The 27655-nt window shown below is 50.2% G+C and overlaps 11 protein-coding genes across 11 annotated transcripts; 6 read left to right on the top strand and 5 right to left on the bottom strand.

Annotated features, from left to right (window-relative positions):
* Positions 1-319: 319 nt before the first annotated feature.
* On the top strand, positions 320-1903 carry sur2 (sphingosine hydroxylase). Its single transcript, XM_057071675.1, has 2 exons — positions 320-1073; positions 1127-1903. Exons 1-2 carry the CDS (start codon positions 383-385, stop codon positions 1684-1686), a joined length of 1251 nt encoding a protein of 416 aa, XP_056918286.1. The 5' UTR covers positions 320-382; the 3' UTR covers positions 1687-1903.
* Positions 1904-1984: 81 nt separating this feature from the next.
* N7503_012128 (uncharacterized protein) lies at positions 1985-3647 on the bottom strand (the record flags this gene model as incomplete). Its single annotated transcript, XM_057071674.1, has 2 exons — positions 1985-3148; positions 3264-3647. 2 exons carry the CDS (start codon positions 3645-3647, stop codon positions 1985-1987), a joined length of 1548 nt encoding a protein of 515 aa, XP_056918285.1.
* A 353-nt stretch (positions 3648-4000) lies between these two features.
* N7503_012127 (uncharacterized protein) lies at positions 4001-5357 on the top strand (the record flags this gene model as incomplete). Its single annotated transcript, XM_057071673.1, has 3 exons — positions 4001-4452; positions 4507-4584; positions 4643-5357. The coding sequence occupies 3 exons, from the start codon at positions 4001-4003 to the stop codon at positions 5355-5357; spliced, it is 1245 nt and encodes a 414-aa protein (XP_056918284.1).
* Positions 5358-5876: 519 nt separating this feature from the next.
* N7503_012126 (aminotransferase, class III) lies at positions 5877-7480 on the top strand (the record flags this gene model as incomplete). The annotated part of the gene is made up of 5 exons (XM_057071672.1): positions 5877-5889; positions 5942-6250; positions 6311-6657; positions 6714-7166; positions 7226-7480. 5 exons carry the CDS (start codon positions 5877-5879, stop codon positions 7478-7480), a joined length of 1377 nt encoding a protein of 458 aa, XP_056918283.1.
* Positions 7481-7617: 137 nt separating this feature from the next.
* On the bottom strand, positions 7618-10597 carry ysh1 (cleavage polyadenylation factor subunit YSH1; the record flags this gene model as incomplete). The annotated part of the gene is made up of 5 exons (XM_057071671.1): positions 10423-10597; positions 10260-10357; positions 8905-10051; positions 8210-8852; positions 7618-8153 (listed from the first exon to the last, which is right to left on the bottom strand). The coding sequence occupies exons 1-5, from the start codon at positions 10573-10575 to the stop codon at positions 7618-7620; spliced, it is 2577 nt and encodes an 858-aa protein (XP_056918282.1). The 5' UTR covers positions 10576-10597.
* A 569-nt stretch (positions 10598-11166) lies between these two features.
* Positions 11167-13131, top strand: N7503_012124 (uncharacterized protein). Its single transcript, XM_057071670.1, has 2 exons — positions 11167-12268; positions 12323-13131. Exons 1-2 carry the CDS (start codon positions 11206-11208, stop codon positions 12967-12969), a joined length of 1710 nt encoding a protein of 569 aa, XP_056918281.1. The 5' UTR covers positions 11167-11205; the 3' UTR covers positions 12970-13131.
* A 277-nt stretch (positions 13132-13408) lies between these two features.
* N7503_012123 (uncharacterized protein) lies at positions 13409-15155 on the bottom strand (the record flags this gene model as incomplete). The annotated part of the gene is made up of 4 exons (XM_057071669.1): positions 13409-13492; positions 13546-13989; positions 14045-14405; positions 14467-15155. 4 exons carry the CDS (start codon positions 15153-15155, stop codon positions 13409-13411), a joined length of 1578 nt encoding a protein of 525 aa, XP_056918280.1.
* A 1924-nt stretch (positions 15156-17079) lies between these two features.
* N7503_012122 (putative protein kinase (Lkh1)) lies at positions 17080-20003 on the top strand. The gene is made up of 6 exons (XM_057071668.1): positions 17080-18319; positions 18383-18464; positions 18526-18873; positions 18934-19393; positions 19445-19532; positions 19588-20003. The coding sequence occupies exons 1-6, from the start codon at positions 17507-17509 to the stop codon at positions 19780-19782; spliced, it is 1986 nt and encodes a 661-aa protein (XP_056918279.1). The 5' UTR covers positions 17080-17506; the 3' UTR covers positions 19783-20003.
* An 830-nt stretch (positions 20004-20833) lies between these two features.
* Positions 20834-22408, top strand: N7503_012121 (amidase; the record flags this gene model as incomplete). Its single annotated transcript, XM_057071667.1, has 2 exons — positions 20834-22193; positions 22248-22408. 2 exons carry the CDS (start codon positions 20834-20836, stop codon positions 22406-22408), a joined length of 1521 nt encoding a protein of 506 aa, XP_056918278.1.
* Positions 22409-22566: 158 nt separating this feature from the next.
* N7503_012120 (sideroflexin family transporter) lies at positions 22567-23759 on the bottom strand (the record flags this gene model as incomplete). The annotated part of the gene is made up of 4 exons (XM_057071666.1): positions 22567-23253; positions 23314-23408; positions 23469-23602; positions 23656-23759. The coding sequence occupies 4 exons, from the start codon at positions 23757-23759 to the stop codon at positions 22567-22569; spliced, it is 1020 nt and encodes a 339-aa protein (XP_056918277.1).
* A 409-nt stretch (positions 23760-24168) lies between these two features.
* N7503_012119 (PHD finger domain protein) lies at positions 24169-26543 on the bottom strand (the record flags this gene model as incomplete). The annotated part of the gene is made up of 2 exons (XM_057071665.1): positions 24169-24452; positions 24511-26543. The coding sequence occupies 2 exons, from the start codon at positions 26541-26543 to the stop codon at positions 24257-24259; spliced, it is 2229 nt and encodes a 742-aa protein (XP_056918276.1). The 3' UTR covers positions 24169-24256.
* Between the last annotated feature and the right edge of the window lie 1112 nt (positions 26544-27655).

Raw genomic sequence — 27655 nt, 5'->3', positions numbered from 1 at the left:
TTCATCTATCCGTCGTCATCCGTAGTGTCCGCATCCGACTGGCGCCACTTCTTTACTTCTTTCTTCCCATCATTTCGCCTCCTGATCATCTTTCCTTTTTTATCTTTCATTCCTCTTCCTGTATTCTTATCAGATTCTCTGCTGGGGCTCGGTGTAGGATCGTGCATTGCACTTGCTCTACACAGATTGTCATTGTGCTCTCCCCGAGTCCCTTGCCCGGGTCGTTACTGTCAAAGTTCATTTCCTGATTTCCAAGCTTATCGCGCGACCCCCATTCACATCTCCATCCAACTTTTTTTTGGTCTGTCATCCAACTCTTCTCCTAATCTCGATCCGACCGCTCAAGTTTTGCCTTCCGACATTGAGCGCCACTTTTGCCATTATGGCTGCCAACGCGTCAGTCGCCTGGGACCTTCCTCCCCTCCCGAGTTACACCCTCTCCGTGCGGCAACCCGTACTCGCCCCCATCCCCGACAATGTCCTAGCCTTGGCGCTGCCCATCATTGCATACTGGGGTTTGTCTATGGTCTATCACTTCATCGATGTTTACGGATACTTTGAACAATACCGCCTACACACCCCCGCCGAAGTATTGAAGCGGAACCGCGTGACCCGATGGGAAGTCGTGCGCGATGTTATTCTGCAGCAGGTCGTACAAACAATCGCCGGCATGTCCGTGGCTTATTTCGATCCAGTGGAGACAGTTGGCCGTGAGGATTACGACGTAGCCGTCTGGGCGCAACGACTAAGACTCGCCCAACGAGCCATTCCCCCCATGCTGGCTCTGGTCGGCGTGGACGCGGCGGGTCTGGCCAAGTCAATGTCACAAAACGGACACACCTTGCTAGCTGGCGCACTGGCAGGAGGCTCTTACCCGGATCTGATGCAGTCGCTGATTCTCGACACTGGAGCCGAGGTATCCGCGCCTGCCTTCACCGGTTGGGAGTTGACCTTGGCGAGCTTCATTTACTGGTATTTCGTTCCGGCGCTTCAGTTTATGCTCGCGGTCTCTATCGTCGATACTTGGCAATATTTCTTGCATCGGGCGATGCACCTCAACCGATGGCTCTATGGTGAGATTCGTTCATTCAAACTGAAAGGCCTCCCCAGCTAATTAATGTCTCAGTAACTTTCCACTCTCGTCACCACCGACTTTATGTTCCTTACGCTTTCGGAGCCCTGTATAATCATCCCGTGGAAGGCTTTCTGCTAGATACTTTCGGCACTGGTATTGGCTTCCTAGTCTCCGGGATGAACAATCGACAAGGAATGTGGTTCTTCACCATGTCGACCATCAAGACTGTCGATGACCATTGCGGCTACGAATTCCCATGGGATCCTCTGCAGCACTTCACTTCGAACAATGCTGCCTACCATGACATTCACCACCAGAGTTGGGGTATCAAGACCAACTTCTCGCAGCCATTCTTTATCTTCTGGGACCGCCTACTCGGCACACGATGGACAGGCGATGTCACATCTCGCTACGAGCGGGCCCGAGAGATTGCTCAGAAGCAGGTGGATTTGGACACTCTCAAGGCTGCCGAGTTGGCCGAGGAAACCGAGCCCGAAGCGGCAGTTGTCTCATCTGACGGCCCAGCCACTCGGACTCGTCTGCGCCGGAAGACAGTGGACAGTCTAAAAGGGCCGAGTCACAGTGTTCCCAGCAGCGTCCTACACAATTAAGGCTCCGTGATGAAACTAAGAATGTGTCAATTGTTTATGCATAGTCCCCCGGGGGGGCTTGGAGTTGCTGGTCATCTCCTTGTGGCTACGAGGTCATTGCTTTCCTTTCTCTTCTTGCTTCACGTATTTCGGATGTGGGTCCGCTCAGGGTCTGGCTCTACTGTATTAATAATTTGAGAATGCTCATAGTCAATTCTTTGTACATGGTTTTCTCCACGAATTACCGTGACTTACTGTCAATAATGTTTATTCTTTCACATTTATATGAGCAACATTCGCTTTGCTTTTGGACAAAATCCTATAGGTCCAAGACAATATGTCCAATTCCCCGCGATACACAACTTAGCATCGCAGTGTCTTTTTCATTCTCAAGTAACCCGGTGCCACGATGTTCAATTCGCCCTTTACGCACACCAACCCGACATGTGCCACAATTGCCGGCTTCGCAGGTAGATGGAATATCAAATCCGGCAGATCGAAGAGCGTTCAACAGACTCTCTCCACCCACCACCTCCACTCCCTTCTTGGACTCGGCTAATTCGGCTGTGAAGGGATCCCCCGTTGAGCCGGCCTGGAAGGATTCAAAATGTACATTTCGTTCAGAAAACCCAAAATTCTTTGCGGTGTTGCGCACTGCATTCATTAGGCGCTCTCCGGAACAACAGTAGATATGGGCGCTTCTATCAGTATTCTGCAGCACTTTGGACACATCGAATAGCCTGTCCTTTTCCTTGGTATAGATCGTCACGTTGGGGCTCAGTTCATCGAGAAGTGACTTGAAGGCGACTTCTTTGGCTGACCGAATGATATAGTGGAGGTGATATCGTTGGCATCCCTGTTGTAGTTCTCGAGCAGATGCTAGCAACCCAGTAATTCCAATTCCACCGGCAATCAAAACATGACGATCCGCCTCCGTAGCCAATGGAAAGGTCGCCGAGAATTCGCTTATTGTAATCGTATCTCCTTCCTTCAGGGCGCGATGGAGGTACAGAGAACCTCCTCGGGATGTTTGTGGATTCAGAGCCACTCCAAGGGTAAACCTATTTTGGTTACCCTCAACCACCGAATACGCACGAATGAGACGGCCACCCAATTTCAAGCGTACATGGGTGCCGGGCTGGACTTTTTGAGGAGAATCCCTCATGTCCAATGCTTCAAAAACAAAGGACGTCACTGTAGGGGTCTCATTTTCCTTCTGAATAAGTCGATAATCCGTCCACATGTTAAGGGTCATGACACTGTCGCCTAAAAGGCGTTGCTCCTGGTTTTCAAATTTCTTTCTAAGTCGATTCTCAAAAATGTTTCGGATCTCCATTCCCAAAGAGTCCAGGTCGGCCAATTGCCTCATCATGTCCATATTTTCCTTTTCAATGTAGAGATAATGCTGCACGCGTGCGATGTTCCACAGCGGGTGCGGGCGTTCGACTAAAACGATCTCATCCCCAGCCCGAATAGATCCTTCCTGAATAATCCGATAGTACCAACCAGTCCTACACATCTCCTGACTGAGCCGGGACATATTTTTTTCCCTGGAAGCGGTGATTGAGCTTGTAGCAAGGCTGCCGTGGCAAGCTAACTTGAGCAATCACATCACGGCCAATGCGTATAATGTCCCCAATGCACGTATTGCGCTCGTTTGCTTTCTGAGCCACCATATTTTCACCAAACCCACCCAATCGAAACAAATGAGCGCTTCTGGGTAACTCTTGGCTCCAGGTGTCATAGTGTCGCGAACAATACTGGAGTAGTGCCTTGTCAAGACCTCCGTGAAATTCATATGCATGCTCATCCCCACGGCACCCCAACTTGCTCACGGGTACTGGGCCGTACCGCACCGATTTTAAAATGGCCGATTGAACAGATAAGCCAAAAACTGGTTTGGCCTTGCCGGTGCGCACCTCAAGTAACCGGTCCCGCTGCCATGGTTGTTCCAGATCGGTGATAATCGAGGCCTCGTTCATGGTAGGCGGGATTCAAGTTCAACTCGGGGTACCCTCGTAGAGATTCTGGCTGTCTTGTATGAATGAGACCCCTGCCGCGTTGGACGGAGAAAGCCGATCTCCGACACGCTATCAAATCCTTGCAGATAAGGGTATGTACAACTCACTTGCAGCTGGTCAGTAGATATCCACGTTGCCCCGTAGGTGCGGTCCGAGCACATGATCTCCCCGCATGTTGAACCCAATGGGCAAGAATGCAATCACATGACGGATGATACGATTGACCTGTTGGGCCCCGTGTTTTCACTGTTTCAAGCTTCATCGTTTTTGTGACAATTGACTTGGTCCACCCATTCTCTCCAGCTGATGGCATAATGACTCCCCAGGTTCGTTTGGCCCATCGGCCTCCAAATGCAACACCGTTGCCATATACTGCATCCCCACTCAAGCTCCTATGGGACGACCTTCGCCTAGCCGTGCGATATGCCTGGGCTCTGCCTCTTTTGCTCTTCCCCCTCCGATTGGGCAAAACCGATCGATTGGATGAGCTGCATCCATCGCCTCGGAACGCAATATCGGTCGGAACTCAGGTGTTTCTTACTATCTTTCAGGTGTTCTTTCTCCTTTCCATTCCATTCACCGTGATATGCATGGTGCCTGCTCTATGGATTCTCGTATACATCACCGTCACACTGACCTCGAACTATGTCATCTGCATGATCTTGTTGAATGGTTTCCGCAGGGTCTTTGTGTCACAGGTCCCGATTTCTGAGCAACCTGTCCATACCCGCGAGCGTTGGTTCTTCATAAATGGCATAGCTGGCAGGTAAGCTCCAACGATCTGAACCACAATTGATCACCTTCGACTCATGCAACAAAGCCACTCCTGGATGCAAAACAATTTAGACCAACTTTCCTATACTTTTGGTCGAAGAATTACGGGAATTCACAATCGCACGTATGTCCCCAGGACTCTTGAATATTCCTTAACAATCGGTCTTAATCCGCACTTGTAGATCCGGCATCATCTTTGATCTGATCGAATGTTTGATTCAGCGCTGCTTTACTTATGCCACCGCGGATGTACGAGACGCATATCCACTCATCAAAAAGGCGTTATTAGATCCCGACTGCGACAAAGTGGTCTTGATACTTCACAGCCAGGGAGGAATCGAGGGTGGCTTGGTGATTGATTGGCTTTTCGATGAACTTCCCCAGCCCATACTTGAATGTCTAGAGGTCTACACCTTCGCAAATGCGGCGAATCACTTTAACAATCCTCGTCGTATATTCCATGCCAAGCAGAATGGGAGCGAATTTACCGCCTTTCCTTCGCGATTCGATTATTCTGTGGGGCACATAGAGCACTATGCCAACTCAGCTGATATGGTCTCACTGATCGGTGTTCTGCATTTTATCACCATCCCCAACCGATATATAGGCCGCCTGTTCATCCGTGCGGGCTCAGGTCATCTCCTAGATCAACACTATTTGGATACCATGTTTACCCTGGGACTTGACCACAAAGTGCTGGAAAACAACTCATTCATGGATATGGAAGTTGAGAGAATATCCAATTGCACACCCCATGAGAATTGCGAGGAAACCCTGCGCCCTATTTCCTCCACGGAACCCCAACAAGAAAATCATTCCCCGGTATTGCGCGTCAAAGACTACAGTCGGCTTTGGCAATATCGGAATGGAGGCATTCCATCGGAAAAAACAGACTGATTGAGATGTACTGGAAGCAAGCAAATGAGCATCGCAGATCTTCTTCTTTTTTCCCCCTCCTATGAGTTATGTTCGTCAGATGGGGCTGTGAGATCAGAAGGCAGCTTAAAATCGAAAAGGAGGGGCCAAGGAAATGTTACATCATACAGTGTCTGGCCAGGTACCGGCGATCTTTGCCTAGAATTGACAATCATGGTTGGTGTTGCGCTGGCTCATTCGTAGCATGCGATCTGAGCGCACTAAGGAAGATAGGAATGCCCTTGGAGAACTTTCTCCACTATGGACATAACTCCGCCAAGGACCCATCAATCGCCGTGCGCTGGCCCACACAAGGGCCAATCGGCCTTGCGGCTTCTCCAGATCGGCATGCCGAACCCACTTCGCCCCGCAGGCAATTGAATTGCCTCGGGTCGAAATTTAGTTTAAGAAGAAGCTAATTTCCGACTTTCTCATAAGCTAACTTCTCTTCGTACAACATTTTGATACAAAATACCTTGCTTTTACTTATTCGTTTCCGATATGGCGCAGTCCGGTATGGAGTGTTCCAACCTAAGTGCGGTGATCGTGCTGACGTCTTCAAACAGCTTCAAATAGTTCGCGCAGTGCGGTGCTGCACCGGGATAGCCAATTTATTCCCAAAAAAGCTGTGGGTGGTAAAGGAAGTTACATCTTTCTTGAAGATGGTACAAAATTCCTCGACTCAACTGGCGGTGCAGCTGTCTCATGTCTCGGCCACGGTAATGAAACCGTTCAGCAGGCTATCAAAGACCAAATGGATCAGATATCCTATTGTCACTCTGCATTCTTTGGAACCGGTGTTGCCGAAGGGCTGGCTCGACTTCTAGTGGATTCAACTGAGGGCAGAATGTCCAAGTTATTTGTAGTCAGTTCTGGTCAGTATCTTTCTAGAAGCTTCATCAAATTCAAAGCCACTTATTCAGTATTTCATTTAGGTTCCGAAGCGGTTGAGGCTGCTTTGAAACTGGCGCGTCAATACTTTCTCGAGCTCTCTAGTCCCCAACCCCAACGCGAACGTTTCATCGCTCGCCTGCCCTCTTACCACGGAACCACCCTCGGGGCCTTGGCTGTTGGAGGGCACGTCCTTCGAAGAGAACCATTCGAGCCTTTGCTAGCGAAGAACACATCTCATGTATCACCGTGCAATGCATACCGCGGCAAAAATATTGGCGAGCCAGACGCCAGCTATGTGGCCCGCCTTGCAGCCGAGCTGGATGCAGAGTTCCAGCGAGTTGGCCCGGAGACTGTGTGCGCATTCATCGCAGAGCCTGTAGTCGGAGCTGTAAGAATGGATCCGCCCATTAACTTGGAAGAATAAACTGACGACCCGCAAATCAGGCCCTTGGATGTGTCCCAGCGGTGCCGGGATACTTCCCTGCCATGAAAGCCATTTGTGAGAAATACGGTGCTCTATTAATCATGGATGAGATCATGAGTGGCATGGGCCGATGCGGAACTCTTCATGCCTGGGAACAGGAAGACGTTATTCCGGATATCCAAACCATAGGTAAAGGCCTTGGTGGAGGCTATGCTCCGGTTTCCGGAATCTTGATCAACGACTCTATAGTGCAGGTGCTGGATAGGGGAACGGGTGTGTTCCGACATGGACAAACCTACCAGGGCCATCCAGTCTCTTGTGCTGCTGCCTTGGCGGTGCAGAAGACAATCCAAGAACAGAAATTGTTGGAAAATGTGCGCAACATGGGAGCATACCTGGAACAACAGCTTCGCCAGCGTCTTGGCGACCACCCGTATGTTGGAGACATTCGAGGCAAAGGGCTATTCTGGGGTGTAAGGAAGAAAGAACATGAAATTTCTCGGGTTTGAATCACTGATTCTCTTATTTGCAGATTGAATTTGTCAAAGACAAAACTACGAAAGAGCCGTTTGATCCGGCGACTCGATTATCTTTTCTAATACAAGAAAGGGGTTTATGCTCCGAGTATTCTCTCTCACTATATGGCAATTCCGGGACGGTGGATGGGGTTCGGGGTGACCATGTGCTGTTGTCACCCCCCTTTACTGTTTCAAAAGAGGAAATCGACCTCATTGTTGATGGCGCTGCAAACGTGCTTGCGGACGTTCTCAATGAGCTGGGCCTGTGATGTGTCGAGGCTTTCATTTTTTCCCTCTTCGGTATATAAAGTAGGGTTCTAAACAATAGTAATGCGAATCGAGTGTGAATATATCAGTGAGAAATCATCTCTGTTTAAGCCAAACACTCCCATTATTGTACATAAAATCAACCCTGTGACTCAATAGCAGCCGCCTTGGTCCTAGCAGTAAGTTCAAGTGCCGCCTGGGACTTAACGGGACCATTGGGCACTACAGCCTCCTTGGGCATGGAGCTAGCTGCCCATAGACCAGCAATAGTTTCAACGGCCCTCTCAACGACGATACGGACTCGGTCACGCAGAATTGCATTAGCACATTCCACTTCCAGGTTCTCCAACCAGACACGGGCAACGTGCTTGTCCACCTTGATTTCAATTCCAGGAACTGGGATACTCAGGGCATGGAGACGCTCCAGTTCAGCCGACTCAATGTCAGCAACACGCTGTTCGTTGAGATTGGCTTCGTCACCGTCATTTACGTCGATTGCAAGGTCAGTCGGTATACGAGGGCGTTCAATGGGGGCAATGTCAGAGCCGAATTGCATCTCCAACATCATAAGAAGTCGATCAAGTCGATCGTCGGCTCCAAGATGTGAATGGGGGTTGGGGATCGCGTCAAAATGATCGTCGTGGTGATGATGGTGATGATTTTGCTTGGCCGATTCTAGAAATACAACTATTAGTCTCATTTCGATAAAAGGGGTTTGTATGTTCTCTTACGTTTCACGGAGGCTGGGCTGCTCTCGACTGTGAGAAGCACGGCCATGACGGCATCGGCAACTCCGTCATTCATCATATTGCCCTCCCACTCGAGCTCGACCTCACGGCTTCGTGGATGGTACCGCAAAATGACACAGCCCATTATTAGGAAAGTTTGAGTTCGGTCCATGGGAATCTCCTCATCTGCAGCTTCCCCATGAAGATATGCTTTCGAGTCACCGTTGGCCTCCATCTTTTCCTTGATGTCTGTACCGATCTCCTCAATGGCGCCAAATGTGCTCTCAAGAGCCCATTTTATTAGCTCCATACTAGCGGAGCTAAGGGTAAGGTGTTGTTTGCAGGTGATGATAGATGTCGTTAAGCCAGCGTACTCTCGGAGGTCTTCCGGGGCCATTAAAGACAGATCAAATCCATTTTGAACCAAAACTCCAGCCATGAGCTGGCTGTCGTCTTGCTCTGAAGGCGGAGCAATCTGTGCCAGTTTGCCAACCACCTTTGCTATTTTGTCTTTCCTGAAGGGAATGCGCACTTCATCACAGTTTGCCGGTGTATAAACCTTGACCTTGACTGTTTTGTCAGCATTGAGACTGAGCAGCTTGGACTTGAGTCTCATCATCTGGTGCTTTTCACCATGGACCAAAATCTGTTAAGATGTCAGTAGCTAGCACGACGCAAGGTAACCCTGATCTACTTACAACCACCGGGGCAGCAACTTCCTCAATGAAGTTGCGATTCTCCACACCATCAACGTGGGCTGCGAAACTAATCTCATCAACGGTGCAACGGCGTGGAATCATCACTTTCTGTTCGTCGTCGTTGCCTCCAGGAACTCGGCCACGACCTTGGATGGCAGAAACTTTAGACATAACGGCAGGAATTTGGTCAGGCTCATTGAGCAGTTGCTTGGCCATGGTACCTTCGACACTGTAGCCAGTCATGACAACACCATTGCGCTCGCTTGGGGCCCACCTCTCAAGCAATTCTCGGCTAGTTCCGGTTTGAAGCATACCAGGAGAGGCAATCATCACACAACCTCCGACATCATCAAATCGTTCCAGACTCCGAAGACTTCTAACAAAGCGGAAATCCCATGGTCCTGCCGTGATACTCTTATCTCCGCTTGCCTCGGCTTCAGCCATACGTTGCCGGAAAAGTCGTTTGATGTTGTCATTCATGGCACCGATATATGTCTGGTACACAACCATGCAACGACGGGCCATGTTGCCGATGTAATAGATGGGGACTTTCTGCAATTCCGGATGCCGCTCCCAGTATTCTTCAAGAATAAGAAGCAGTTCCTGTGCACGGCCGAGAGCAAATACTGGCATCAACACACGACCTCCGCGGTTCAGGACACCAGTAATTGACTTCATCAGAGCAGCCTCTCGTTCCAATCTTGGGGGATTGGATGAAATGCCAAATGTTGATTCCGTAATCAGAACATCAATGTTAATTCCCTTGGGAACGGTAGCCGGGATTAAATGGCGGTCCTCTTCACGCGAATAGTCGCCCGTGAACAGGATATTCAGGCCAGCAATAGATACCAAGAACATAGCAGCGCCCAAAACATGGCCGGCGGGGAAGGGCGTGATACGGATGCTGTTGATGGTGTGTGTTGTATTGAAGTCGATAGTCTCGATTAGAGGGAGGGTTGAGAGGTGATCGCGCTCGGTATACAGGGTGGTGCGCTGATCTGAGGAGGAGGATGTGTTGCTGACTCGGACATTATCCTGAATCAACCATTTGTAGATGGCTTTTGTAGCGTGTGTCATGAAAACACGACCTTTGAAGTTTGTCTTGCTGAGGACATAAGGGAGTGCGGAAGAGTGATCGACGTGAAAACTACAGCCAAAAATGAATCATTAGCGACTGAAAAACAAAGAAAGATGGGGCAACGAGATGATGGCGAGTTTCGATGCTGGCATAGATTGTATATGGGATACTTGTCTACAACCAGGATGCATTGAGCACAAAACACCGTGACCCGTGCCGGAGCGCATGTCACCAAGGTCCTCAGTGCTGGTGCTCGAAGGCAGAGAAATTAACTTACTGGCTGATAAGAAGGATATCAACTGTACTTAAATCAAACTCGTCAAAGAAGGGAAGCGCTGAGAAGCCTTCTTTGGCCGGATGCATGCCCGCATCAAGCTGTCAAGAATCGAGTCCTAAGATTAGCCCATCAAAAACTTTCAATCTCCATTTTCCAAGCTTACCATGACCGTCTTGCCCTTGTATTGGATGATATGACATGATCGTCCGACTTCATTGCCTCCGCCGAGACAATAGAACGCCAGCTCATCCGAGGGATCGACCGGTTCATCATCCATGGCGGCACCCATTGCTGAAGCTTTGCGCTTGGCCGCCATCTTTACCGAATCCTAAAGCTTGAACTGGTCAAAAAATAAGGTGTGTCGTAGTCGCAATTGCTTGCCGGCAGAATCGTTCGAGTGAAGGGCTCCGTGAAGGGCACCGTGAACTCCTTCGCGGCTGATTAGAAACCGAGCAATCAGTGTCCGTTACAGGTCATATCCATGGCCAAGGCGATAATGAAAAATCGAAACGACGATAAAAAGCGACGCGGAATGAATGCCGGACAAATATAATGAGATGTAGAATTAAGTCGCGAATCAAGTCGACCGCGTTCACCGCTTTGGCGAGGTGGTTCCCCAGCCGTTAACTAAGCGACACGTGACCAGCGCGATCCGCGGAGCAAAACCTCAGAGAAACGCAAAGCTCCCTGTTCCCCTCGTCCCGCATCGCCAGCGTCCATACAGCCTATCACGTCCGCTTGTCCGCTCTACTTATTATTTAAAATTCCTCCTACGCGTCAACTTCATGGTTTCAAGGGTATTCTGAGATGGTCCCACCTGGTGGTATCTGGTGGTGTGAGCAAGCCGCTCACTTGAACGACCACGCGTGGACGTCTCTTCATCTCGCGCAGTAGTCGAATTCCAATTCATTAGTTTTTGCCGCTCATCTCTGGGATATTATTCATCATGGCGCAAACTCGGCACCCCCAACAGCAGCAACAGCCGCCGCCTCAATTCACTTCTCAACCTTTCTCTCCTCCCGTCTCCTCTCCCTCACCTCACTCCGCCTCCTCGCCCGTAAATGGAGGCGCAGCTCCTCCTCCATCCAAACGCCCTCGCCTTTCTCCGCTTCCACCATCGCAGTCGCAGTCTCCTTACGCTTCACCAAGCTTTGGGGCAATGCAACTCCCTCAAACTCAACTTCAACCCCAACACCCACCTCCTATGAACGGCACTGCTCCGAACAACATGCCACCACCCCCGGGTACTATGGGACCACCTTCGCGCCCTGTGGATAAAACTACCGATGCGGCGGAATTGACGGATGTTCTGGCATCATCGGGTATCGACGTGCGAGAGGAAGAGGCCTTTCTTACGCGCAGCTTCTCGGGGCCTAATGCGCAGGCGCAGCCGGCTCCTCGAGGGCAAACACCCCATCATCCGCCGCCCATCAACACTTCGTTTGCATCTCAAGCCTCAGCAGGAACACTTTCGGCATCTAGCAGTTTTGGCGATATGTCCCACGTGAAACCGGCGATCCCGCAACAGTCGTTCTCCGATCCAGCCTCGCAAACCCCAGTCCCGTTCAAAGACCCTAATGAGCCGACTCGTGAGGATACGGAAGCCGCAAGGCGGGCACAATATCACTTACAAGAGCCATTCTTGTTAGCAAAATTGCTCGAGCAGAAGATCCAGAAACGAGGCTTCGATCTTGGTGTTCGCATTCCCTCCGAGGGTCTTTTTCATCCCGTTCCCGGTCGACCGCAGCCTATTGAAGTTACTGGACCCGATGGGTCGTCTGTCATTCGTACCGGTCAGACTATTCTGAATCAGGAGGGGGCACCCCTGGTGGACATTCTGAATCTGATGTCGCTTTCTTGCGAAGAGCGACTACGGGGCATCATTGACTATTCCTCAACCCTATCTCGCAGCCGCCAGGCACATTCACATGGCGTGGTCCCGGATGAGTGGCAGGATGTCGCACAGCCTCTGAATCCAGTCACTGGGAATACGGCAACTCCTTCCAAGCGTATGTGTATTGTGTGAGGCACATCAAATTCACTACAAACTGACCATTTAATAGGCCCTCGTCCTGGTAGCGAAACATCTCTTTCAAGACCAGTCGCCGAGAAATACCGCGCCCTTGTGAATAAAGAGTCTTCACAGGAGAACAAGCGAGAAGCGAAACGCGCGAAGCGTAACGCAGATGCCACTGTTGATGAATTCACCGGCAATCGGGCTGATTCTATTGATGTCACCGGATCCGCTCCCTCGACACCTATCGCCGAACGAGCCCCCAGCTTCGATAAAAAGTCCATGACCAAGAAGGAAGCGAAGAAGATGATGGACTCCAAGGCCAGTGAGGCGCAGCAGCACCAGCAGTCCGTTGAAACGGCTCGTTTAGCTACCAATAGCATGCTTTCTGGCCGTATGTTTGGAACTAAGAAGTCTTACTCGTGGTTGAAGCCTGGGGGCTCGTCCAGTGGATTCTCATCGCCATCACGCGCCGCCCCTTCTACTCCTACTGCTACGCCGGACAAACCCGGTCGCTCTGGAGAAACGCCAGCCGGTCAGCCGAAGCGACGGATTGGAACCTGGCGTGAGGATAAAGAGAAGGGGTCTGGTATTCAGGTCCGGGATCTCTTGTTCATGCTTGAGGCTGATGGACGAGGAATCAAACACGTGCAACGAGGCTACTCGAAGGATCCCAAGGAGGATCGCTCAACTTGACCGAACCAGACCATTGTAATCTTACTTTCATGTTTTCTTTATTTTCCGGACTAATTTGTTTCTGGGGGTCAAATTGCAGGGAGGAATCGGGTAATACTGATCCCCGCTCCAAGAGTTCTTGCATCTGCGTGAGTCTGGTTCGTGGCGTTCGGGCACTTTTTTGTTATTCTTTTCACACAGAGATGCCGGAATCCCTTTTTTATTGAATTCTTTTTCGAAATAATGGTTGACTATGCGTGCGAATAGAGATAATTTCGCATTTGATTCGTCTGATCCTTGCTTGTCAACTGGGCCACCAGGTCTTTCTATGCATGGGAATTCTAAGTACAACAATGGAAAAATACAACGTTGATAAAGTCTATAATAGTGTATGTAATAACACTTGAGTAGAGCTGCGCAGACTCGAATAGACGCAAGTTAGGGCTAGACAATTTCGTCATCAAACCATCTGTCGCACGGCTTCGTGAGCTCCTTTCATCTCATCCTCCGATGGCATATTGACAATAGCCAGATAAAGCACTTTCTATTTAGTGTCAGGACATATTCTTTATCTCCCGAGACGTTTGGAAACTGTACCTTCTTCATAAGTTTTGCAATTGGTGTCAAAAGACCACGGTTATCCCTTTGGCTCGCCGAATATCCTCTGGCAGGGAAGTCCCGACCTCCAGAATAGTGGCCATCCCTTGAGCATGACTGTGTAGAGCTCTGTGAGCTCCTCAGGTCCCTCGCTTGAGCAATGGCGTCTCTCAGCCCAATACGACGACCGTACGGTGCACATGGTGCCGGATTAGAAGCGGAGTGTGTCCGCATAGACCCATCATTCTGGTATTCATTTGGGTAACCACGCCCACCGCGGGATTGCTCAGCCTTTAACCTCTGTAATTGATCCATGCTATACTTTCCGCCCGTTATCAGAGCAATCGGGTCACCACTGCTAGCGGGGTGGTTTGGGTCGGCATATCGGGAGGTGAAGGTAGGTTTGGGACCCTGAATCAAGTGACTATCCGGGTTCTTGGCAATCTAGTGGCTCAGTCTGTTAGATCAACAAATGGAATGAATGAGCAATGATACCTACAAATTTGGCCTGGGCTCTCTTGTCCATATAACTACTCACGAATTGGCCTTTCTTCTTTATCTTGGACAGTTTTTTCTCCGCATTTGGGTCGGATGCCAACTGATCGATCTCGGGGAAAACAAGAGGCGCTACCTCGGGGAAGATGTTACCGTAACCTTTGCCGTCAGAGGATTTGAATTTGTGTCGAACGCGTCCCAGAGTGCCGGGGCTACCACCGCCCGCAGTCTGAGAGATCAATGAATTGAGATCGACAGCCGTCGAAGGCGCATCAGCTAGGTCAGGATTCCATGTCATAACAAGACAATACAGTCCACGAGGTTGAAAAAACTCTTTATTGACTTGGTCGAAAAACAAGTTTGTCCTGGCGCGCAGCTGTCAGCATAAAGTAGCATCGAATGATGGGTGCACATCCATGTTCTTACTTTCGACGACCATCTGCCGCAATCGCAATATCGGTGGCAATCTGAATGGCAATCGAAACAGCAATGCCAGTCACGGAGGGCAGCCAGATCGTTCCAATGGAAGCTAAATTGATCGCTTGAAGCCATTGGGCCGCTTGGCAGGCCTTCTCGGCAGTGTTGAGGAAGTCAATGAACATGGTCTGATCGATTTCACAATCGGCCAGAGCAGGAGCATACGCTCGAATGAAACCGCGATCGCGAGTCTTTGGCCTCCGCTGGGGCAGAACAACTGGTGCTGATAGCCGTGGCTGTGGCTTTTCCTTGCTTACGGCATAGGGCGGCGGAGCTGGGTGGGCATATGCAAACTGATGTGCAAGGCTGGCCTCGTCAATCTCCGTATATTGTGGAGGAGAGCTGGCAGGCTCTCCGGAGCCATGCCGAATCTCCTCTTGGGCTTCATCCAGAGCCCATTGCTCTTCGAGGATTCTGGTTGGGTGCTCAGAGTTCCCATTTTGTTCAGTAGAAAGCTCATGGATGAAAATGTCTTCTTCCTCTGAATTAGGCTCCCTCTCTGTGATGTTTTCTGGGGACTCTTGGGCTGACTGGTTCTGCTTCTTTGCCTTGTGTGCCGATATGCTCTCCGACACGAGGCCAATACCCGCTGCAATACCTTGAAATGCTTTTCGAGTAATGGGATTATCGTTCGTCATCACGCAAAATAGTGAAGTGAATTCGGACGTATGATCAAAGTAGGAAAGTGGCAATGATGAGAGTCAATCGTTGAGTTTGAGTCTTGTAAAACTAGGGGGACACGGCATGCCTTATATGCAGGCCCGATGGATATGGAATTTTTCCACTTCCATCAAGAGTGGCTATGCAATCTTCCTCAAAAGATGGATGTGAAGTAGACCTGACCAGTGGTGGGTCTAAGAAGTCGAGGTGATTGGTTCATAGCCATATTGGGTTTCCGCATCCTTTACCCGATCGGGCGAGCAGTTCGGTGGCGGAGCCATATCCTTCTCTTCCATGGTTTATTCACTGGCAAGCTTGCCTTTCTAGGTCTAGGTCTCAATGGAGTTTATCATGATGCCTAAATAACTACTCTTCATTCAATGTTAAAGCAATAGAGAAGATACGTCCTCCAGGGTTGTTCATAGGTCTTGTCAATCAATCGTTTCGCCTTTTTCCACCACGGTCCAAGAACCACACTATTTAGATTTGCATGAAATAATCATCCAGCTTTTGGTTTGTTAATCAGTTCTGTGGGCTTATTAAGGCCGCGAATGCGATCAAGTATATGCGCTGTTACAGAATTCGGAGATCTAGGGAATTATAGGCCGTATGGTCATTGAATCACGCGATTTGGGTCATGGAATGTGGTATCTGAGCGTCAGGTCATACCTAGCATGCTTGGAAGAGGGATTACTTTCGTAAATCTGGATGTATGAAACACTTAAAGTGTCTGGAAGTGTCTCTCATTTGGGGGTTTCGGCCCCCAGTCGATCTCGGGGATACTTTATATCCAGGGGCTTTTGTGACTCGGTTCTAAAAGCCAAATAAGGCCCTAGACGTCACATGTACCACTTCAATTTCAAAGCACCAGCGAGAACACACTGAGTTTCAAGAACAAAAGATTTACATATTTCATTGAGTGTACGATCAGATGGGGGTTTCGAAGGAGCGGGTTAATAGCCACCTACCTACGATATGTGACCTTGGGACTACCCCAGATGTCGGCTACCTCACCCATGGACGCTCAGGTCAAATGAAAGTAAAGTGCCTGGTGATTGATTTGTTTCGAGGGCTCTACTGACAATTGTGATCAGATCTACCTGAGGGTTGTCTGCTGAGGGAGCGAAATTTAGGCAAAGTCAGCCGAATGTATATTCTGAAATGGGGAACCGATCCTACCTATTGGAATCTGATATTGTACAAAAACGGGCTTTTGGAATCTGCTTCCAACTGAGACATGAACTATGGATACCATCGAGCTTCAAATATTGAATAGAATTGGAATTGATGAACGGGCGAACAGGTGAACAGGTGAACACTCGGTTATGAATCGGTCCTACTGTTCATCCGCATGTCAGGTGATCGGCCGCGCAGGTCCGCAAGAATTTGAGATATTTTCATGGAGATTTTTGATTTTGATTTGATCTAGGGCCGTGATGGGGCGAGATCCATCTTTTCTAGGATTTCCAGATCGCTATGGCCTGTGATGGGGCGTGTGGGCTGGATCGGCTAAGCCAGGGCTACTCCAGGTGGCGTGGAGTGGGCCATAGAAATGGAATGAGGGCGTAATTCGATTTTCCTTCATTCCCATATGAGCTACAAAGTTCTTCTTTTCACGCGCATGGGCCCTAATGTGCCCCCGGTGGCTTAATCAACACGGGACAAGTCCTAGGGCGCGAGGACTTGGAGCCTTCACTCGGGACTAGGGCTTCCATAGAAAAATCAGTGATCCAAAGGGAAAACAGGAGAAAGGTATATAAAGATCTTAGTCCTTAAAAGAACGGAAAATCAGGTAGAAAAGCAAAGCGGAATGTTGTTTTGATCCAATTATACTAAAAAGTCGAGTCATTAAGAGAAATGAATGATCGGCAACGTTGTTACGTCCCCCAACTCTGGCTCGCCGCCATCATCAACTTCACTCCTTCTTCCCCCCCCCCTCTTCCTCCTCATTTCTTTATAAATGTCGTTCCACTCATTCTCAATGAGTCGCCCTTTCTACTTTGCTTCATTGTGATATCCTGGATATAACCCTCGAGGCGGAGAAAAGAAAAAATTTCACCCACCGATTTTACTAGAGATGCATCGGATCTGATCTCATCCCATTTTCCGACCGCCTCGTCATTGTCACGTCCCAAGTCAATCCCTTCCGATTCTCCCTACTACCATCTGATCGACCCGGCTCGATACCAGTAGGCCAGGATATCTGGCCGTGTATTTATCCTACCGCGAAGACTTTCTCCTCGGTCACCACCGGCAATCGGTCGTGAACGCCCTCTTCTCCGCGTCCTGGGACCCCGTTCGTGTGACGGACGAGACTGATCCGTACACAATGTCCACACCATCCACAGCTACTGCAACCCATCCCTCTCATCAGCGCTACGGATACCCCCATTCTTCATACCAGGCGACGACCTCTTACCCAACCCCGACGACCGCCGCAGGGGCTCGCTTGACAAATCCCTACACCTACTCCGTCCCCTCGCCAACCACCGCTCCGACTACCACCCTTCCCTACAACCCATCTACTCGAGTCGCGCCGGCGACAACGACCCCGTCGGGCATGGCTTCCCATCAAAGTGGCTCCAGCGCGGCCCCTTCGCAAAGCGGTCGGAAGAAGAAGCCTGATTGGGGCGAATTCTATAAGAATGGTATCCCCAAAGAAGTCATTGTGATAGATGACAGTCCAGGCCCTGAGGCCTCCAAACCCTCTAAACCCGCGCCAGCTCCGGGTCACGGCGCGTCGGCCGGCCAACCAGCTGTACCCCAGCCTGCGGGCAAGCGGCGACGCACTGGAATCGAGACTGCCTATGATTTGGGCTACTATGACCGACCTTCATTTTCCATCAATCCACAGCAGTATGGGGAGGATTCGTCGAACTCGCTCTCAACCGACCGAACTACCTCTTTGCACACGACAGCCCCGACGTCACTGGGCTCTCAGGGCAGCACAGGCGCCAGCAACGGTATCTACTATGAAGATGCTTCAGCTGGTCAAAAGCGTAAGCGGACCACTCGGAAGTCAACCCGCGACGAGCAAAAACGACGCGAACTTGAGACTGTGGGCGACGCGTTTCTCGAATATGTTCCACCACCGCACCCGGTCATCAAAGCCAAAGATGTGCCTGTGCCTGTCATTCGTGATGTGCGTGACCGGCTCCCCCTCATTTTGCTGTATGTAATCGAACTAATTCGAGTTCTCATTTAGTACACGAGTGCACGACATGAAAAGTTCGACGACGACGATGGTCACTACATTGTGACTCCCGATACACCGTTGACCGATCGATGTAAGTTCACAACCTACGCTTGCTGCCAAGGCTGGTACCGATGTGACTAACTCTGTGCTAGACTCCGTTATCAAACTTCTAGGCCAGGGCACATTCGGAAAAGTGGTGGAGGCTTATGACAAGACGCGAAAGGCCCGCTGTGCAATCAAGATCATCCGCTCCATCCAAAAGTACAGGGACGCTTCCCGTATCGAGTTGCGAGTGCTGTCAACTCTAGCCTCGAACGACAAAAGCAATCGCAACAAATGTATTCACCTGCGAGACTGCTTTGATTTCCGGAACCATATCTGCATCGTCACCGACTTGCTGGGCCAGAGTGTATTTGATTTTCTGAAAGGCAACGGCTTCGTTCCGTTCCCCAGCAGTCAGATTCAGAGCTTTGCGCGCCAGTTATTTACAAGCGTGGCCTGTAAGTCCTGATTGCTCACCAAAGGACGAAAATAGAATCTGACCACTAATCTCATTGCAGTCCTTCACGACCTCAACCTCATTCACACCGATTTGAAACCCGAAAACATTCTCCTTGTCAGCAACGCCTACCAAACTTTTACATACAACCGCTCCATCCCCTCATCCTCCCACGCGAACCCTCGAAATGCCCGCCAGCGGCGGGTACTTCTTGACAGCGAGATCCGGCTAATCGATTTTGGCTCTGCCACTTTCGACGATGAATACCATTCTTCGGTTGTTTCCACACGACACTACAGGGCACCTGAAATCATTCTAAACCTAGGGTGGAGTTTCTCTTGTGATATATGGAGTATTGGATGCATCCTAGTCGAGTTTTTCACCGGAGATGCCCTGTTTCAGACTCATGACAACCTTGAACACCTGGCCATGATGGAGGCAGTCATCGGACACAAGATCGATCCGCGATTGATCCGGCAAGTTATGGCCGGACGTGGGGGCAACCACAACTCAGCCGCCAAGTAGGTCACTCTCCGATTACGTGCATGATCTTTTACTGACCCAACTCTTAGATATTTCGTCCGCAACAAATTGGACTATCCGAATACAGAAACAACCCGGGCATCCCGGAAGTATGTTCGTGCAATGAAAGAACTAACTGTATGTTTTCTTTTTGTCACTCGCTCTGGGAGGCTTCTTACTAACTTATGCGCAGGATTTCATTCCTACCAGTACCCCTTTCAACCGACAATTCCTAGACCTGTTACGCCTAATATTTGTCTACGACCCCAAGCAACGCATCACTGCCAAGGATGCATTGAAGCACCCATGGTTCAAAGAGAGCATCATCGATGATGGCACAGAAGCCTATAGGATCGGCATGGGCCTGCATCGCCCCAGCGCTCGCTAGCCCTATATCTTCTTGTGAATCTTTTGCGCCTCATCAGGCTTTCGCGACACGTATCTTTAGGGGATCCACCGGCGTCTCTTGGGTCCATTATGGATAGATGGTTCATATGTTCTGGGTAATTCTTATTACGGATGGAAATGGGATGGTGTTTTCACATTAGGAAAATGATGCTCATGATGTGTTTCTTTTACTGCTGTCTTTTTCTCCTCTTCTCTCTCTCTCTCTCTCCTGGTCTCCGGCGGCTGCCTTTTTAGGGCTGGTTTGATGAACACGCACAATCCTGGCTTGTCCCTGAACTCTGTACCACCTGGGCAGTCGGGGCACGGTTCTCTTCTTATCTTGTCCTTGATCCCCTGTCCGACCCCGGTCTAGCATTTCGCACGATGATGATTCCCATCGTGATATTTTACTTCTTATATCATTTTGCCATCCCCTCTGCCGTTTGATCGTTACTTTTTTGACTTATTTTTTTTTTCGACTACCCATGTGGGGTTTGGAGATCCTTACGTTGCGTTTTTTTATACCATGTTGAATTTGTTTCTCTGGCGTCATGTACCGGAGTGGAGAGTGTACATAGGCATTGGCCGGGCCCTAGCCCGACTCCATTGATCCTCGGAAATTGGGATTTGCTTCATTGTCCCGTACAGCAATCTTATAATATTCCAAGGTTTATGCATTTGTATCAGTAGCTTATAATCAATCCAGGGCGCTTGGATTTCATGAGTCACCATCATGCTTGAATTAAAACATGCGAGTGCAGCATTCCAAAATATGTCGAGTGTAGACTCTAGAAGAGAGAAGAAAGGGACGGGCTAGCGAATCTCCCCCTATAATGCAAGATCTGGGTAGCAAACATCGCTCTGCTGGCATAGTCATTCGTTCGACAGTGCCGCATGCCCAAGGACGCTTAGTACTTGCGGGTGTAGGTGTTAAATTCCCCAAAGTTGGAGTATAAATTTGGGGTATACAACCACTAAACCGCTCTCAGATCGGCATCCCAACGCCAACCCACTCAACCCCTCAAATCAAATTACTAGATAGTCAACACAACATGAATACACACCAGCAACCCAACATACTGGAGCTCACCATTCCAGCATACCATCACTTACTCCACCAAGGCAAAACCAGCTGCGGCGAAGTAATACGCATCTACCTCGCCCGAATCAAACAGCACGACCCCACACTCAAAACACTCATAACAATCAATCCCAACGCCCTGACCACAGCGATCGAAAAAGACACAGAGATAAAACATCATATTCAAAACGGACTTCCTCTAAAACGCCTCCATGGAGTCCCTATAATCCTCAAGGACAACTATACAACTTCAAACCTCCCCACAAGCGCAGGGACCAAGGCCTTACAAACCCTCCACAGCAAAGATAGCGAGGTAGTCACGCACCTGATCAACGCCGGCGCTCTAATTCTGGCAAAAGCAAATCTTCACGAATTCGCTCTACATGGAACAACGACTTCGTCTCTGGGCGGACAGACGCTCAATCCATATGACTTATCCCGTACTCCGGGTGGTTCATCCGGTGGGACAGCTGCAGCCTTAGCAGCGAACCTGGGACTAGTGGGATGTGGAACTGACACAATGAATTCTTTGCGGTCCCCGGCATCTGCATGTTCGATTGTGGGGTTTCGACCGTCAATGGGGAGTGTCTCTTGTGTGGGGATTGTCCCTGTTTCTGAGACACAGGATATAGCTGGTCCCATGGGACGAACAGTGGGTGATGTTAGGATTATATATGAGGTCATGAGGGGGTCATTAAGTGGATCAATGAGTACTTCCTATTCTGGTTCTTTTTGTCATGAGCAGCAGCAGCGCGCATCACGATTTGGATTTTTGAAAGCGTATTTTGAACTCGATGATGCCATAGCTTGCTCTGAACAGGTCATTGCCGAGAACAGCATAGTTCAACGTGTCGTTCGCGATACGTTAAATACTGTTCAAGGCGAATTGGATATCATTTTGGTTCCCGTGGACTCAGATCCAGACTGGACATTAGCGAACCTCCTCGCCAATGCAGATACCCAGCCTTTTGAATTTAAGGATTGTCTCGATTCCTTTCTTCAGTCTCAGCACGTATCATCAACTCCATATCTCTCGCTTCAAGCTATATCGCACAGTGGAGAATATGACAAAGAAGCTGTCACGGAAGTCTTCTATGCTCCTCTTCTTGATCCTGCGGTATACTCACGCACGAGCAAGGAGTACCGATCTCGTCTTGATACTATAGCAGCTCTGAAGGAATCGGTACGGCGGTGCTTTGACAAGTATGAACTGGATGTACTGGTATATCCGCATCAGCGACAGCTAGTTGTCAATGCTGGGGAAATGAGACAGCCGAATCGCAATGGGGTGTTAGCTGCTGTGACCGGGAACCCTGCGATTTGCATTCCAGGTAAGTTTGTGACGTGTCAGGGTTGTAACTCATTCGAGACTAATTGATATAAAGCCGGCTTTAGTCCTGCTACTGCATCAGCCCCTCGGGGTATTCCAATTGGAATAGAATTGATGGGTCGACACGGAAACGATGATGAGTTGTTAAACATTGCAGCACAGTTAGAACAGGTCCTCCAGGCAAGGAAGCCGCCTCTGTTGAATGAATCAGGATAGATGATAGAATTGCAATGCTAGGCTTGAAAACCACATATATACCTAGGAAAATCCAAATCTATGCAAAAAGGCATGTGCATCCCAAAAAGGAAAAAAAAAAGTATCTACCTGCATGCAAATGCAGACGCTGCAACGCCAGTGCTAAGAAAAAGCAAATTTTACATTCCACGGTTGAACTCGACCATGCCGTCACGACCACCACGGCTGTGGAACTCCTCCTCAAGGCTGCTGGCACTGATAGCCTGACGCTGGGGGAAGGCAGCCAGGGCCAAAGGCAGGGCAAAGAGAGAGGTGGTCAAGACAAGACCCAGGTTGACGGGCAGGATCATGCGAGGACGAGCCCGAAGCCACTGGGTCTTCTCCAGGCGGACAAGAATCAGAGGGGGAAGCACCATGATGGGAGTGGCGTTCAGGACACGGCTGATGGCTGTCTCACCGACAGCGATGGTAGCGGCCTTCTTGCTCTTGCCCAGACTCTGCAGGGGTTCAGCATCCTCCATCTCCTCGCGCTTGGCACGCTCCTCATCGGATAGGACAGGGTACACATCGATACCCTGGCGGATCTCCTCACCACGCATGAGGAAGACGTTTAAGGCACTGGCACTAGCGACGGCAGCGAAGGGGACAAGGCGGGAGAGGATAAGGCGGGTGTTGGGGGAGATGCTCTTCAGGCGAGGGACCAATGCGTTAAGACCCAGGGCGACGGAGCAGGAAGCGGTAACAGCCATGCAGTAGGACTTGGCGATCTGGGAGTACGACAGGGGGGTCGACTTGTTGGCATTGGCATTGTTGATTGCAACATTGAGCGACTGGTTACCGATTTGCCATAGGAGAGTTCCAGTGGTCTATATAGGGGTGACGCATTAGTCTGCATGTAGCGTGGAGTTGTAGATCAGTTGACTCACCTGGAGACCCGGGGTAAGCATACCCGCCGTCACAATCAAGTTGGACATGACATAGCAGGACATGCGGAATGGCAAAAAGACCGGTTCGCCAGTATCTGCAGTGATTTTTATTAGCGACCAATCTGCTTTGGTTTCCCAACTGGCTCAGCCCATACCGGGATGCAAAGTAGCGTCGACGATCTTCTTTGCGCTCCATAGATCCGGTGTCATGAAGGGAATCTTGTTTTGTTTATATTGGGCAATAACACCCTTGGCTTGCTCCAAGCCAGCAGGTCCGGTGAGCAGTGTGCTAAATTAACAAATCAGTAATGTGTTTACGGGAGGCGAAAACACTTGACTCACCGCGGGTCGGAAATGTCTGCGGCATGGCGAACACGGCCCCAGTAGGTAGTCAAATCATACTGAGAGACCGGGAGGTCACGGGAGCCAGGAATCGAGGCAGACATGGTGCAAACGAAACGAGTGAAGTGCACACGAGCAAAGAGGGAATGGCTCCGTTTTCAATTTTGCGGGGAGTCGATTCTTTCTTCAGGAACCGATAAAAAGGCGGTGAGGTGGATAAGGTTTTCAGCCAATGATAATCACGAGATAAACAAATCTCGGGAGCGCTTGCCGATAAGGTACAAGGTCGATCTAGCACGTGACCCTCATCAACGCAGATCCCGGTCCGGTGATCTATATGTCCCGGTCCGGTTGTATTAGAGGTTCTTTGTTTATACGTATGCAATATGTAAACAGCGTAGGACATAAATATCCGAATGAATTTCTATTGGATCCCGGATTGCCAAAGGGACCATATGAGCAGAAGGGGATATGTGGTAATAGTACAAAAGTACATAGGTATCATCGAGAAAGGGAAACAGATTAGGGAATACAAGACGGGGACCGCGCGGCTGATGCAGGATGGAACAAAGGAAAAGAGTCGTCAGAGTACATCAACAGTTCAACGGGAGCTTTGCCGGAACCGAAATGATTTATGCGCTAAAGGTGAGGGGGGACCGCCACCGGGTCCGTAGCCCGATCGAACACGGTTTCCCCGCGACGGGGTCTGGTCACAGAACATACACACGTAGAAAGAGGGGAGATTGGCTCGTTCGAGCCCGACACATTTGGTGTGGAGCCAGTGGGTACAGGATTCACTAGAAATAGGTTAGTGTGTGGACATCAGCGAAAGAAATCGTCGGAGTAACGACTGACCATTGAATCATGAGGTGCCCACCATTGTCCATGGAGTTACAAATACAGCGGGTAGCATTACTAGGATTGCTATGGTTGCTGTGTCGCTCCGTGTGGGGAGTGGCTAAGTCGGGATCGGTCACCGTGGTCGGGGATGCATTGGAATGTCGGGATTGGATATCAAAATCACTGTGCATACGAGGGGGGGATGATCGCAGATGGGCAAATGAATGTGATGATCGTGCGAGGCGAGCCCCGTAGCCACCTGTAGAAGGCCTGGGACGGCCACGCTCCTTGAGGACTTGTCGGAGGGCAGCCTGGGCATCACCGCTGTCATCCTCATCTCCAGGCAATAACTGGGAAGCCACGCTACCCCGAGTATATGTCGCATCAGAGTGGAGCAATGATGAATGCCGCTTCGGGGTCCGCTTGATGGCCTCGGGCGACCCACGATACGTAGATCTACCGGAGACATTCCGAGATGATCCTGCCCAAGGAGACATTCGCCCGGAGTGTGATGAGCCAATGGAGGCATAGGAGCCCTTGGACGGGGGTCGGGACCCAGAATCACTACGGGCCAAGTTAGGGCAATGGCTGTCCAACAAGGAAAACGATGATTGGGACCGAGGCAGGACAGGATATTCTGAATACTCGGCAGGGTCGGCTTCACTTTCGGTGGCGGAACCGTCAAGATCCATCCCAGTCAGAGGATCAGTCAAACCCGAGGGACCCTCATCAACAGGTTCCATTTCAGCCTTCGCCCGACCATCTCTTCCGATACGAAGCACGACAGACTGGGAGCGAGTGGTGAATGAAGCGGCCGAGGCCGATCGTGCTAGGGAAGCAGGACGCATCCCTTTAACTGGAGATAGCCGTCCTTTTGAAGGGCTTTTGCGAATCCCATTATTGGAGGGTTTTTCTGCCTGGCTAAGCGGGCGATGGGAGGAACTCGTCATAGCAGTGTGCGTTACACTCCTAGTCAACCCTGGTCGTACCCTAGGTGTATAATCATCGTCATCTGATACACTCGAGAAGGATCCAACGCCCTGGCGGTCTTGACTGTGGGACCGCAGGAGCTCTTCCCGTTTTGATTCCTCAATCTGGTGGTGATAGGGCTGTCGCATTCCACGTAGGGATTTTCGTTCCGGTGTCGTCTGAGGTCCACCGAACCGGCGAGCAGGCGAACTCAAGAACATGGCGGGGTCCTCTGCCTTCGCCACCGGCCGGCGAGGGGAGGTAGAGAATGGGGCAGGGAACAGGGCTGCATCAGTAGGGTGGCATGAGAATCCAAACCCGCTGAATTCTGGCAAGTCCATGGAGCCGTCAATAGTTGGCAATTGGGGAATGTTTGTCTTTATAGCGGTGTTCGGGGTGGTTTTTGGCGGGTGGTCAGTATTTCTGTGAGTGCCTGGAAGAGGGATGTCGTGCGGAGGTTGTTCATGGTCCTGGTCCCAGAACAGTCGCTGTTGTGGAAAGAGGGGAGACCCCGTCGGATTCAACGAGGCCAGCTGGAAGAAATCTGGCGATGACTGCAGATTACCAAACATCCGTGGAGATTCTCCCAGCAATCGGCTGGGGGTCTCCAGATGGGTTCCTGTCCGAGGAGTGGTACCTCTCCCGACACTGGCCAGCGGGTCGAAGTTGGGGATCTTCCGCCTGGAGGCACTGGTGGGTGGTGGTGTCTGCATTGAAGCTGCGGACTTTGCGGAATCCCCTATCCGGGGGCCATCCTCACGTATATCCGGCATTGGCTTCACGGGGCGAATGCGCCTAGCGGTATCGGTCTGTTCCAGAATCCTTCCATCCTTGAAGTCTCCTATGCATTGGTCGAGGGACTCTGTCTTGAACGGATTTGAGGGGTTACCGAGGGCGAACTTCTGAGGGGACCGTAGGAACTCGGGACTGGAGGCATAAGGGTCGGCAGTATCCCAGGTGACCCGAGGGTCAAAGAAACTTGACTCGAGTTTCGGAGTAGTAAAGGAGTCGAAAGCGGCCGTAGTAGGAGTCCTCGTGGGAGTTTGAGGTTCGCCGTTCGGATAGCTGAAGCTGAACATGGCCGGGTGGGTTAGCATAGTCGAAGAATGGGGCATGAAAGAGTATGAACAAGCCAGTCTTCATTCTAAAGGGAGAAGGCACCCCGCACGAGGAAAGGGAGGGAAGGGGAAGGGGAGCATACCTGTGGACAGGGTGATCCCAACTCATGTCAGCAACTCAGTCCCAGCAACCATTGAAGGTTTGATCTGCCAGGCAACCTTAATGAAGAGGAATGCTGCAAGGTTAAGGTTGAAGAGGAGTCACGATCATTAGATCTAGATTGGGGAGGTTTTTAATTGGGGGCCAATTCGAAACCAAAGGTAAAGTTTCAATCTTGTTCAAAGGTCCTAAAGTTCCTTGTCCAATGATCCTAAATAGAGTTCGTTCGTAAGGAGAACGGGGAAATTGGATTTGGAGATAAAGAAAATCTGTTTTCCTTTTTCTCTGTTTGTCACTTTTTTTTTTTTTTTTTTCTTCACGCGTGGGGACCTTTCCTCTCTTTGAGATGAGCCTCCACCGATCTCCACTATAAAGGTTCCGATGTTTGCTTTATACTTGGAATTACTCTCTATAATAGCAGCAGAGTACAATTTTGTTATACATGGGCAGAAAACCCCCGCGATAAGGAAAAGTCATACTCCGTGGAATCTCTCAGCTCACATGTGCACCGCCCAGCTGAAATGCTATTGAACCTCCGGAGTAATCACTCTCCTTGGGGAAAAGACTGCCGATCTAGAACCGTATTTGGGCCGACGAGATCGAGCCTTGTTCGGGGTTCCAAGCTTTCATAGGAAACGAGCCAGTTGTATCTCACGCTTTGTCCGTGAGCCCCAGAGCGGGCCAATCTGACCGATGACGACATGTCCCCTGAAAGTGGAGAGAGTATCTGCTATCGAGTTCGAGTCTCTCCAGTCTCCAGAGTCCATGTGTTTGGATTTCTATGGAGAAAAGATGATTCTAATCCCATCATCTTCCCCGGGGGCCAGAGGGGGCTCGATAACCACTGGGGAGAAGACCCCTCTGCAACCAGGATGATTGAGTTCCAAGGTTCCCTTCTCGTTGGTTCCTGCATAGTCTCATTCGAGGATCGCCCACAGCTAATTCGCGGCCCCTGGCATACGAGCCAGCTTGG

This window comes from Penicillium pulvis (genome assembly GCF_028828015.1).
Source record: "Penicillium pulvis strain IBT 33274 chromosome Unknown scaffold_8_segment0_segment0, whole genome shotgun sequence".
In the NCBI taxonomy this organism is placed as follows: domain Eukaryota; kingdom Fungi; phylum Ascomycota; class Eurotiomycetes; order Eurotiales; family Aspergillaceae; genus Penicillium; species Penicillium pulvis.
Note: the sequence above shows the minus strand (reverse complement) of the source record. Positions and strands in the feature narration are given on the sequence as shown.